General features: G+C 41.7%; 1 protein-coding gene across 5 annotated transcripts in view; it reads left to right on the top strand.

Annotated features, from left to right (window-relative positions):
* The window catches only part of ZEB1 (zinc finger E-box binding homeobox 1), a 648143-nt gene extending 641307 nt beyond the window's left edge, over positions 1-6836 (top strand). For all 5 annotated transcript variants that reach the window (XM_069648076.1, XM_069648074.1, XM_069648073.1 and 2 more), the window contains 2 exons: positions 2474-2654; positions 4465-6836. In XM_069648076.1, the coding sequence (XP_069504177.1) occupies positions 2474-2654; positions 4465-5006 (723 nt within the window). In that variant the 3' untranslated portion in view covers positions 5007-6836. The remainder of the gene's footprint in view (positions 1-2473; positions 2655-4464) is intronic.
* Positions 6837-13206: the final 6370 nt, after the last annotated feature.

The raw sequence follows: 13206 nt of genomic DNA, 5'->3' as shown, positions 1-13206 counted from the left end.
CATTCGTCTGTGGGGTAAACAATAACAAATCTACAATGCTTGGAGAGAGTCAATACATAACACATATAAACATTTATAATTTGCTGATTCCAAATCTGAACAGTTCAAAAACATGGTTTTGAAAAGGCATGTGATTCAGCTTAAATAATTGAAAAGTCAAAGGGGCTTTTCTCATGCTGGTTTAGACCGGAGTAAAACACATTCTAACTAATATTATGTTACTTTGCATTTATATAGTTCCTTATGTATCATTGTTATGATCTAAAAGCGCTAGTAGGTTGAATGCCCTCGAGAACTGTAGTTCAAGTCGAGCGAGAGAGAGAGGGGGTGGCAGGGGGAGGAGGAGGGGAAAAGAGAAAGGGAGGGGGAGGGGAAGGTGAGGGGGAGGAGGAGAGGGAAAGGAAAAAAAAAACCACCACGGATATGTGTGCAGGTGGTGTGGCACTTGTATGATAGCTGATTCTTAGCGGTAGGTGTGGTGGTTGGGAGGTCAGGAATATGTGTTAATTCAGGGGGATTGACACCCAGACTGATTTCTGGCTGTGTTAGGCCTGAGGAGACGCTTAGGCTAGCGGTGTGTGCTCAGCTAGCTGTGCTTAATTAGGATGTTGAGGAGTAAGAGGCGGGTGTTAGAGAACAGCTATACCGAATGTGTCATAGTGTCGCTGTATCCTAGTTGAGTGGTGGTGTATAGGAGAGAGTAAGCGTGGTAGTGTGATATGGTGGTTTTCAGTAAGGCCGTTCCATCCACTCCATTCGTCCCGTCCATTCCATGCACTCCATCCGTTCCATGTACTCCATCCACTCCATCCGTTCCATCCACTCTTATCAGTTGCATCCATTTTGTCCGTTCCATTAACTCTATTCGTTCCCTCCACTCCATCCGTTCCATCCGATCCACTCACTCCATCCGATCCATCCACTTGATCTGTTCCATCTTCTCTATTCATTCCATCTGCTCTATCCGTTCCATCCACTCCATCTGTTTTATCCACTTCACCTGAACCATCTACTACATCTGTTCCAATTACTCTAATCCACTCCATTCGTTCCATCTGCTATATCCGTTCCATCCATTCCAACCTTTCGTTCAACTCCATCAGTTCCATCACTTCCATCCATTCCTTCTGTTCCATCCATTCCTTCTGTTCCATCCACTCCATCTGTTCATCCACTCCATCTGTTCATCCACTCCATCTGTTCATCCACTCCATCTGTTCATCCACTCCATCTGTTCCATCCACTCCATCTGTTCTCCATCTGTTCATCCACTCCATCTGTTCATCCACGCCATCTGTACATTGTCCGCTCCATCCACATTGTCCGCTCCATCCACATTGTCCGCTCCATCCACATTGTCCGCTCCATCCGTTCCATCCGCTTCATCCGCTCCATTCGCTTCATCGGTTGCACCTACTGCATCTGATTCATCCATTTCATCCACTGCGCCCATTTCACCCATTGTACCCATTTCATAGCTTTCATCCACTTCATTCCTTTCATACACTTCATTCATTCTGTTCAGTTTATCCGTTTTAATTTACACTGGCAGTTTTAGTTTTCTATTTTTCTCGATCGTGTCTCGATGCTTGATTGTTATTATTGATTCAGCAATCTTGGGTTACTGATTATTATAGCTGTTTATACTTTTTGTGTTTAAGAGTCGATTTTTAGGGGAAGAGCCACGTTTTCAGTAGTTTGCGAAAAGACATGCAGTCTTCGGAGAGTCGGATGTGGGGTGGAAGTGAGTTCCACACAGTGGGGGGCCAGGGTTGAGAAAGATGATCAACCTAATCTAACTGAGTTGATTTTTGGTATCACTAGGAGGTGGGCGGAGCTTGATTTTAGAGTTCGTGGTGGATGGTAGGGTCTTAGTTTGTCCTGAAGATATTGAGGTCCGGTTTTGTGCATTGCTCAGTGCGAAATGCATAAGGTTTTGAAGGTCACCCTTCGTCCAACCGGGAGCCAGTGCAGAGTTTTGAGAGCTGGGGGGGGTGATCTCTTGGGCCAAGTGCTAGTAGCTGTTTGGCTGCAGCATTTTGTGCTCTTTGTAGTTTAGTCAGGTGGTACGCATGGACTCCGAGGTAGAGGGAGTTAGCATAGTCCAGTCTTGACATTAAAATTGATTGGACCACGGTGAGTCTGTTGAGAAAGGAGAGGTATGGAAAAATGCGCCTACGAATTTTTAGGTGGTCGTGGCAGGACTTAGAAACGTTGTTGACTTGGTGCGATAGTGTGACAGTGTGTGGATTCACAGTGTGACCCTTCATTCTGTAATCGTGACAGTGCTTGCATGGCAGTCCTTCCTACAAATGTTTATTTTTACATGTAGTTTCCTGTCAGGAATCTAGAGGAATTTTACCTCGATATTGTTGGTCTAGCTTGTGGTATTGACACCCACAGAAAATACAATATGTAGTTTGAAATAATGTGTGTTTTGAGTTATTGCAAAGACAAATATCATCTTTTTTAGGATGAAAGGCAAGACACAAGCTCAGAGGGAGTTTCAAACGTCGAAGATCAGAACGATTCGGATTCCACTCCACCTAAGAAGAAGATGAGGAAGACAGAAAATGGAATGTATGCATGTGATCTGTGCGACAAAATATTCCAGAAGAGTAGTTCCTTGCTAAGGCACAAGTATGAGCACACAGGTATGCCGGCCTTGAAGTGATGACAAGCGCAGTGACTATTTTCTCAATTGGATTTTACTGTTATTAGCAAACTAAAAGTGTAGAAAGCGCTTTTTTTTTCTATCAGAATTCGAGTTCTAAAGTATACCACCTGCCGTTGAAATACTTTGTTGGACATGCTTTAATTTGCAAAAGTGAGTTCTAGGATCAAATCCTTTATTACGGCCTTAACAGCACCTCTGTATCGTGATGTAGTATTCGACAACACAAGATGAATTTCATGTTATTGCCCAAAAAATGCATTCAGTTTAACAAAACCTTAATCACAGTGAGAAACCTCCTTTAGGGATATTGTTTAAACATCCTTATTTTTTACCTAAGTTTCTGCTGGCACTCAAAATTTCAATTTACATATTGAGAATTTTGGAACAAATAAGACCCTAAAAAAGGTTTTGCTTCTCACAGAAAACAAGGCAATAACATTGCTGTAATATGGTTGAGCAATCATATGTTTTTTTTTATCTAGACCAGAAGAATGCCATGAGGAAAAGCAAATGGTAATTCTATCTGATGGGGATGATAGAGCTGTCCATGTGTCTCTACAACTAGAGAGACCCAGTGAATGTGCAAAATAAAGATGACTAAAATAGCCACAACCCATCAATTGCAGAAGAGTAGAAGGTACAATTGAAACTGAAAGCATATAAAACGGGGGTCTGCACAGTTTTATTTAACTATGTGACTGTTTAAAGAAAAATGTGAATACCATATTAGAAATGCTAGTGAGAAATGCTACAAGCATAAAAAGAAGCTAGAAAATGGCGATAGTGGGCAGCTACAGCATAACCTAATCCCTTTGATATTTATTTCACTAGAAGGTTAAGAAAGCCAAAGAAGCAGTGGTTCCTAGCTGTTAACTCTAGGAAATAGAAGGAAATAGAACATCGATCTGATATTGTACAGGTACTCTTGTATATGATTACTGGTGTTCAAAATGGAAAAAGTATACTCATGTTTTTGTGTAGTGCTTCCTGATAAGATTCTACCTGCTTCTATGTTCTGTAAAAAGAATTGCTATAACTCAGTTTAGTGGTACTTCATTTTATCAGCCTCGAATGGTCAAGAGCTTAGTCAGCCCAGCCATGATTCAAATTACTATCTCGCGGGACACAGAACTTAGCGCTGAACTGTCTTGCCCTCTGAAATATAAACATGTTTTAAATTATACCAGATTTCTATCACACTGAAAATTAAATAAAATAGTTTACTTTTGCTCAGGTGATGATATACATTTGATGAGATCCCTTTGTAAATTTCAAGCAATTTGTGTTGGTAGTTAAATGCCTTACTTTAAAATGAGATGTGACACGTGATTAGGGTACTCCCATAAGATTGTTCCTCAAAGCCTGTAAAAATGAAGAAAGTGCCGAGGGAGGGTTTCAAACCTTTCCAAAAAGTATTTTGCATACTTAAAAAAGCAATGTTTGTGTAGAATGTCCTGCATTGCATCAGTCAGAGTGTAAACTAACTTTAACTTCAAATGTTTTAATCTGAGACATCAACCAGCACTTCAAGGGGTCTTTCATGCCCATCATATTTTGGGAAGAATTACACCTTTAGACAGCGAGGCTGTAAAACGAGTTTCATTAACACAAAGTACTTCCCAAAGCAATGATGACTTGCTCTTAGTTTGTGTGTCTTTTTTATTTTGTTTTAGGCTTCATGTTGGTCTTTCTCTGCTTATCCTCTAAGTGAAATTAAGATTTTGAGCTGTGTACTGTATTCTTGCAATGCTTCCTCAATTCAATGCGCCTTTTTGTTCTTGTTGCAGGAAAAAGGCCACATGAATGTGGGATATGTAATAAGGCATTTAAACACAAGCATCACTTGATTGAACACATGCGACTTCATTCTGGGGAAAAACCATACCAATGTGACAAATGTGGAAAGCGCTTTTCCCACTCTGGGTCGTATTCCCAGCATATGAACCATCGATACTCTTACTGCAAAAAGGAAGCTGAGGAGCGGGATGATGGCGAGCAAGAGGAATTGGGGCAAGAAACGTTGAACCATGATCTCATGGATTCTAGGGCATCTCCATCTCAGATTGACTCGGATGAGAGGGAAAGTATTACAAGAGACTATGATGAGGACAGTGAAAAGGATGAGGAGGACGAGAAAGATGTTGAGGAAATGCACGAGGTAAATGAGGATGGAGTTGCACTTGATGATGTGGAGGAGGATGAGGAAGAGGACATACCCATGAGTGGTACTGTGAGAGAAGAGACGGCTGTAAATGAAGGAAGTTTAAGGTTGGATCGAGAAATGACAAACAATGACGAGAAGGTGGAAAAAACAGTACTTCAAGCTTAGCTAATATTTTTCCTATGAGGAAAAGAAATTTAAATTGGTGATAACCTTTGTTGTGTAATATAAGTGTTTTTGGAAACACAGTAGCTTCTATACTGTGGTTTCTGTTAACTACTGTGTATAAAAAAAATCCAGGTGTGCCTGAACCTCAAACTTGTAATTTTTCACAGCGATTTTCAAGGTTATGCAACAGGTTTCTAACATGAAATGGCTTTGAAGAAAATGGACAAAGTGACTCTAGAATCTAGACGCACAGGTTCCAGTAAATAGGAGTTGTTAAACACGTATTTACATCCTTTGTTTTATCAGTATTAATTTTCATTGTTATGTTGTTTAATTTGTAAGCTGTACAGTTGGGAGAGATTTCTATAAAGTTTTGTTTATTATTGCCGTTAAACATTAACTAAATCCGCATCAGTATTTTATTATGTTAAAAATGTGAGAACTTCTGCACTACAGAATTCCCCTTTGCAGAAAATGCAGGTCCTGACAATACTGGCTACCTTTTGGAGATTCAACCAAAAGGTAGTTATTTGTAACATATAGAGGCAGTAGTTTAGTATGTTATAATTTAAATTCTATTGTTAGCCTTAATGAAGCAGTCAATAGCAGAGCCGGGGGTTCTTATGTGGTTCAAAATTTAGTTAAGATCATCGCGCTCTGTTTGCAGGGACTAACAGTGTTATTGATACTGGCAAGAAAACAAAAATCAGTGTTTGTAATTGCATTTATGTAGTGGAAATATGAAGGATATAAAATGAAGCTTTGTATCTCCTTTGGCCTTATGCAAGACCTATGTGCTGTAAGTGCCATTTATCAGTATTTAAAGGCGTTACCAGCCTAGTTCAGTTGGTGGTTTACAAATAACTAGCATTTGTCAGATTTATAGAAGTATTCTGAATTAAATTCTGACAACAAAAATTCATTTATAGGAAAAGCCAAAAACATTAGTAGCTTTTTATATTATTTGACATACATTACTTTGAAGGTATTAATTGCTAAATGTCTCTATTTTCAGTGACCATTTTGTTTTTGTTTTTATCTGTTTATTTAACTTTCAGACACATACATATAACACAGTTATCTGGCTTGTATCTGTTGTCAAATGTTGGTTATGGACCCCACATGTTAACAATGTTGGCTAAAATTATTTGTTCGTAGCTCTGCAGCATTTTGTACTGTATGTCTTCAAACCTGGCAGTATTACTACCCTTCTTACTGACATATGTACCCTTTTAGTTTTAGAAAACTTTTATATTTATGTGTCTTATTTTTATATTTCTTTATTTATTACACAGTGTAGTGTATAATACTGTAGTTTGTATTAATACAATAATATATTTTAGTATGAAAATTTGGAAAGTTGATAAGATTTAAAGTAGAGATGCAATTTGTTCTCTTACATTGAGATTTGATTTACCAGTGTTATGTTAACATTTATACTTGCCTTGGGACTGTAGAACAAGTCAATTTAAATGGGAATGTGTTTGTTTTACAATTACAATCAAGTCATCCAAACGTATTTGGTTTTTAATTAAAAAAAACTCAAGTATTTTAAAATTCACTGTGTGGCTAATAGCATGATATTCTGCAACTTTATTAATAAAAACCCTACCCATAGGTTTGTCATTTCCTTAGTCAAATAAAAAGGATCTTAAAGGCAGTGTTGGGAAGAGGGAACAATGTTTAACATGTTTGTGCCAATTCGTTCCTGTGTGCATAAATGTAATTTAAAGAACTGACTTCCTTTTTAAGTTCCTTGTTTTATCATGTTCATTTTCTAGTTTTTTACCAAGCCCCCATCTCACAATAAAATATGTCAACAAGCCTAAATTGCTCTCTTTTATTCTAACGGTTTCATCATTTTGTTCCTCAACCAGAAACATGTTACTGCTTCCTGAAAGATTCTAGCAAGTGTTTGTGTATGCTGTTACTGCAGGTAAATCAGTGGCAGAGCATAGTTTATTTACATCTGCATTTGTCCACAAAAGAAAGTTGCAACAAAGAAAGCACAATACATTGACTATCCTTGAAAATAGCAAGCAGCAATCTAAAAACAATATTAAGCATCTCACTTGTAGAAAATAAAGATGCACAACGTGATTATCTAAAGTGGAGAAACAACATTTTAACTGTATCTTGCCTTACAAAAAAGTACACCCAGCTAGCCAAACAAAGTGGAAAGTAACAATGATAGCCCTTAGTGACTGTGGTCTTAGTTCAAAAGAATATGCCTCAAGCTGGCTGGCGCTTCCATATTGGTTTAACCATTTATTGTGGAGATAGAAATCAAGACTGGCAGACAAACTGAAAGTGTTTAGGGTTGTAAGATGTTAGCAGGCCATACAGATCTATCAATGATTGCTGATTTATATCAGTAAAAAGAATTGTCCCAAAAATATTGTAAATGTGATATGCTTTTTAACACAAATGCATTAAAGTTATATATGTTTCCCTTTAATAACCTCAAAAAACCTGTTTTCTTAAGGAAGTAAGGCAAGGAATTGAAATCAAAAGTTCATTTTTCACGACATTTTTGGATACCTCTTTAATGACATTGACTTCTTATTCCAGTTTCTTATTGTAAGTATAGATGAAGTGTGATTAAGGCAGGGCTGTCCCTCAAAACCCTACTAGCGGGCCAAACAACATCCACCATCATTCCCTGTTTCCAGGCTATGCCATTCTGATAATTTGCCCAACTGGTTTTGTTTTCACAGGGAGGTGAGAATTGTAAATACGTGTTTCCTTGAGTGATATTCGGATGGGGATAACTAGCAAATTTGCTTGTTCTATTTTACACATTTGCTACTCTGTGATTAACATTACACATTTGACAAAATAAAATGCATTTTTCGTTGTACCAATTTGTTCAGCCTACATTCAGAATAATTAAAATCAGCAGCATGATCCAGGCACTGGCATGGAAAATCATTTGAAGAGTACTTATGCCAATGCCCAAGGATAGCTGTAACCTCAGACAGCCTTATGCTGTATAGTATAAGAGCTTTATGTAAAAGTGTTTTCAAACATCTAAATCTTTTACGGTCTAACGGTATACCACTGTACCCACCTACTATCAAGTTACAACACTTCTGGTGTTTTAGTCCTTGTAAAACAGACTTACCTGGAAGTGAGGGATTATGAACAAAGGCCATGAGCGAAACTTTAATGTCCATTAATGTCATTTATCAAGGTAGAAGCTTTTCACATGAAGCTGATCCTCCCCTTTGGCTAAAGGGGAATATTAGTTTACCTTTAGACCAAATTAAGGAGGACAGTGGGCAACTGGGTAGATTTTTCAATAATGTCAATATCTCTTCTAGAAGTTGCAAAGTGATTTATTGACTCCAGCAATTGGTTCAGCAATGTGTTTTCTGCTGGGTTTATGGGTGCAGGAGAAGTTTACTATAGGCTCAGATGTATCTACCTTAACGTAATATGCTTGAGTATGTATGCATCTAGCACTACTTTAACTTAAATAAAATTTTCCAAAAGCATATCCCAGTGTCTATATGTTGTATGCTTGGATTCTATAAAGAAGGCATTGTATCAACAGTAAGTTAGACACAAGTGACCACAGTTCAAGGGTGTTTATTGAAATTTCGAAAGGGTGTGAAAAATGCCTATCTAAATGATATGATATTATAGGTTATTCATAACGCGCTTAATACCCAGAGGTTTCCAAGTACGGACCCGGGGATCTAACCTGTGTTGCTCCGTGTCGGCTTGCTTTCAAGGTGAGCACTTTGCCATTGAGCTATCCTCCCGAGAAATCTACAAATGGGAGCAAGCTACGACCATCAAATAATAATTATACACTCCTAGTGGAGTATTGTCACAATAAACAGGCCTATACTCAAAAAAACAATCCATACAGCTAATTTACAAATAGCGTGGGGTAATGTTCATGAAAAAGAAAGAAGTGTTCACGAAATAATATGTCAGGATGATCAAGCTGTTTGCCTCCCTTCCCCGCGTTTTCATCCGGGGCAAAGCGGTTCACTCGGGCAAAGCACACACTCTTACTTTTTCAACACGAGGATACAGTTCTATTTCCAGCAACAGGCCTTCGGTGCCCAAGTCTTTTTTCGAATGGATTGTTTCCTCCAATGTATTCCTCATCTTTGACATGTAGTGTCCACAGCTCGGCTGCTTCGGAATTCTTTCGGCAGAGGGCGCCCTGCGTTGATGACGTTGGGTCGACCTCCCTCTAAGGCCTCCATCGAGGGTGACGTCATCGGATGTTATAAGTAAGTAGCACGCACAGCGCCTGTTTCCTCAGTTCTGTTTTTTCCGAAAACATGTTTGCTTCGTGAAACTCAGCACGCCTCGTTCTTACTAGTGTTGGCTGTTGAAGTTCATCGATATGTCTTTGTCTTCCACTCTGATGACACCTCGGTCCGGATTCAAGAAATGCCGGCACTGCGGCTCCAAGATGTCCATCACGGATCTGCATCGAGTCTGCATGTGGTACCCCGGTGTCGGCCATTACACGGATACATGCTCCCAAGTGCCAGTCGATGACTGGAAAGAGCTTGTGTGAACGAAAGGGGAAGCTCCAAGTAGACGGGGTGTCCAAGCCCCATAAGTCCCAACCTGCTGGGCCTTCGACTGATGAGTCGGGAGGCGATTCTCCTCAGAGGAAGAAGACCAGCCGTTCAAGGTCCAGGAGTGGTTCCCGCCACGCCTCCTTGTCGAAGCTCTCGAGGAGAAGGCACTGTTGGGTCGCCTTCCTCGTCTTCAGACGGCACCCCCCGAGAGGGTGAGTTACCCATCCAAAAAATTGACACCAGCTGAGTGGGAAGCTTTCTGCATGGAAATGCTTAAGAGTTTCGAAAAGCAGGGCTCAGCCCCATCCGCGCCTTCTGTTGAAGCCGGCAGGGAATGATCTCGTCCAGATATTCACGCGCCTTTGAGCCCGGGTAAATGGCATGATCCTCATCAAGAGCCTTCGAGGACTCGTCCGGACAAGGTATCTAAGGATCGATTGAGACGTGAAGCGAGGTCACGGTCTTCGTCTCCATCGAAACCGTCCAAACCCTCGAAGCCATGGAAGCCGACGGCGCCTTCGGCGCCACGCCAGTCAATAGTACCTGTCGGGTCCTCCACCCCGGTCGGACCCTCTATGCTTTCGACGCTGTTGTCGACGCCATTGACGTCATCCGTGACAATTTTGCCAGCACAGCCCCTGGTGACGGTGGAACATCTAAAAAGGCGGTGTCGAAGTCGACGACTTTAAAGCCTCTGGCTGTTTTAGCTGAGGAAAGGTGTACTCTTCTGCCAAAGAAAGACTTTTTTTTAAGTCCCTCAACTCCATTTCTGAGGAGGGAGGAACATTCTGATGAGGATAATGCTCCTTTCGGTCTCCAGTTTGGGACCCCTAATGTGCCAGACTGCCTCATCTCGGAGGAGAGTAGAATGCAGGATATTTGTGATACCTTGCATAATGCAAGTAGTATAGACACTTGTCCAGAGCTGGAGTTTGGCAAACCAGACCCAGGGGAGCATGCTGACTCCTCTTACAGGTGACTTATGTCGAGAGTTGTGGAATATTTGGGCTGGGCTAGACCTCCTGCTCACTATGATCACGATGATATCGCTGACATTTTGGATCAGGGTCCCCCTACGGATCCGATATTGCCATTTCATGTGACTCTGCAGAACAGGGTGGCCAGAAATTGTGAAACCCCAGAGACTAATCCAGCGGTTAACAAAAAAATGCTGCCCCTCCAGTAGCGACCCTGGCTATCTGTCTTCTCACGAAAATACCAAGGCAGGTGCACAACCTAGTATACTGATTATTTAGAGGAACGTAAAAAATAATGGTATTTAAATTTTAAAGGTGCGGGAGAGGAACTGAGATCCTGGCACAAGACCTCTACAAATAACAACAAAAAAGGAAAAGATTCAAACTTTGAACCCTCCCGTCCCCTGCACACTGCAGGGTGTATTGGATAATCCAACTACTATATCCTCGAGGAAATAAATTCTTTATGAGTAATTAAATGGTATTTAAACACAAGTTTCAAACACAAAAAGTTATTTGAAAAGCACATAAGTGCAAATGTTATTATTTTTAAGTACAGGCTTTTGGGTACAAAGACAAAAGCAATCTCAGTACATTTGCAAAAAACAAATGAAGAATGAAGGAGTGTTGCCAGTAGTCTGTTTCTGGGTGGCGACGCGTTTTGAGGCTGGACGCCTCTTCTTCATAGGTCTCAACAGACTCTAAACAAAATATTTGTACATTAGAAGGCAGGCTTTTTGAGTATGCCAACATATATTAACACAAGAATACCTATCAATTCAAGCTGGTGTAACGCTCACCTGGTTCCCACGGAGGCGCGGGCGTGGTCTGGACGGCAGTGGCCTCTTCGAAGCAGATGTTCAGCACCCTGAAGATGGAATGGGCTGGGTTCCCAAATCCGGCTTGTCTGGCTCGGATGAATACCCTTCTGTGAGCGAAAAGGAAGGGTTAATACTCTGCCGGTTTTGTGTTGATCTCCCGTTCCCCTTCTCACCCTCCTTGCAACCCTTCTGTAATTCCCTGTGCAGACTCACCTTAGGGATTGAAAAGGCGAGCTCTCCATCCTGCTTCTGATGCAGGGGCGCGTTGGGATCCAGTTACGTCACTGGATAGTAAGTTCGAGTTTGCTTGTCTGTTACGGTAAGTACTGTAAATGTTTATGGCAAGCTTGAGTCTAAACTGTTCCTCTTCTCTTTTGCAGGTAATGGAAGACTCCAGGCTGAGGGCGGTTTCCGTCGAAAACCTGATTTCAGGTGAGTTTTGGTGTAGGCCCACTACTGTCTTTTCCTGTCTCTTTTTCCTTAGGGGCCGGAGTTCGAGAATGCCGAAGAAATGGAGCCGGTACGAAGCAGAAGCTGAGTCCGACCTGTAAGCTGGTGAGTTTAAAATAGTTTGTTTGCTACGGTTCTTGCATTCACTAATGTGATGTTTGCTTTTTCCTCCATAGGGGCCGGGGTGCTGAAATGCCCAAGGAATGGCATCGACCCGAAGGTAAGAAGAATTAGCTTGGTGGGTAAGTGCTTCTTGGTTATTTTCCCCTTCTCACCTTACTTTCTTCTCTTCGTCTCCCCGTAGGTGCTGGAATGCTGCAGGAGATCCGGATGGGCGTCGCAGAGCCGAAGGCGCCACGTGCAGGTAAGAGAAGTGCGCCGAGATGTATGCGACGCGGTGAGTATTTAAAATTAGGTCTTTTTGCAGGAACGTTGGCGCGCTGAATCCGGAATGCAGCTTTAACCGGTAAGGTTTGTTTTCACCTGTTTCTTCTTCCCTTTTCTATCCTTAGGTGTTTCCAGGATGCTGGCAGGCGTGGTCGAGGACTGGAGCAGGAGCAGGCACGGTGAGCGTCCAGCTGCTATGAGCAGAAAAACGCGAAGCGTGGTTTGCTGTATGGGCGTGGCTTAAATAGCCTTTCAAGTAGTCTCAGGTATGTATCCTTCCACTGAAGGTATGTATCCTGCCACCAGCCACTCCCGTGTGGTTAAGTAGTTCCTTTTTCATCTGGAAGTTGTAGAATGATCTGCCAGGTAAGGAAATTGCAGCATGGTCTGCCAGGTAAGTTTGCACCAAACACTATTCCTTCCATATCTTGTATGAGCCTGACGCCAACGGCGCCAGGACTGAGTCCAAAGAGCCCCTATCTGGGGTGGCTGGGACTTCCCTAGCATACATGTTGCCTGCCTCTGAGGGTGCCGGGCCCTGTCTGGCCCCTTGGAGGTAGGCATCATGACAGTACCCCCCCCCAAGCCCCCTCCCAAGGACGTACTGTCCGGAGGCTTTGGTTTGTGTGGAAACTTACGATGACATTTTTGTATTAGACGAGGTGCATGTATATGATCGCTTGGTTCCCAAGATCTCTCCTGAGGTCCATATCCTTTCCAATCAATTAGGTAAAAAACCTTTGACTTGGACATCTTAGAATCTAATATGTCTTTAACTTCGAATTCCAGTTCCCCATCTACTGGGATTGGTTCTGGTGGCTTGAGTAGCCTGGTTCTGGGTTGTACAGGTTTCATCAGTGATACGTGGAAAACCGGATGGATTCACATGTTGGGGGGCAGATCGAGTTTGAAGGCTACCGGGTTGATTACAGCCTTGATTGGATAAGGCCCTATATATCTTGGGTTAAAAGTTTGCGGGCCTTTAAGTGGTAGATGTCTAGTCGCCAGCCACACT

Source organism: Ambystoma mexicanum, chromosome 2q (genome assembly GCF_040938575.1).
Source record: "Ambystoma mexicanum isolate Mex_15411 chromosome 2q, UKY_AmexF1_1, whole genome shotgun sequence".
In the NCBI taxonomy this organism is placed as follows: domain Eukaryota; kingdom Metazoa; phylum Chordata; class Amphibia; order Caudata; family Ambystomatidae; genus Ambystoma; species Ambystoma mexicanum.
This window is presented reverse-complemented; position numbering and strand designations above follow the sequence as displayed.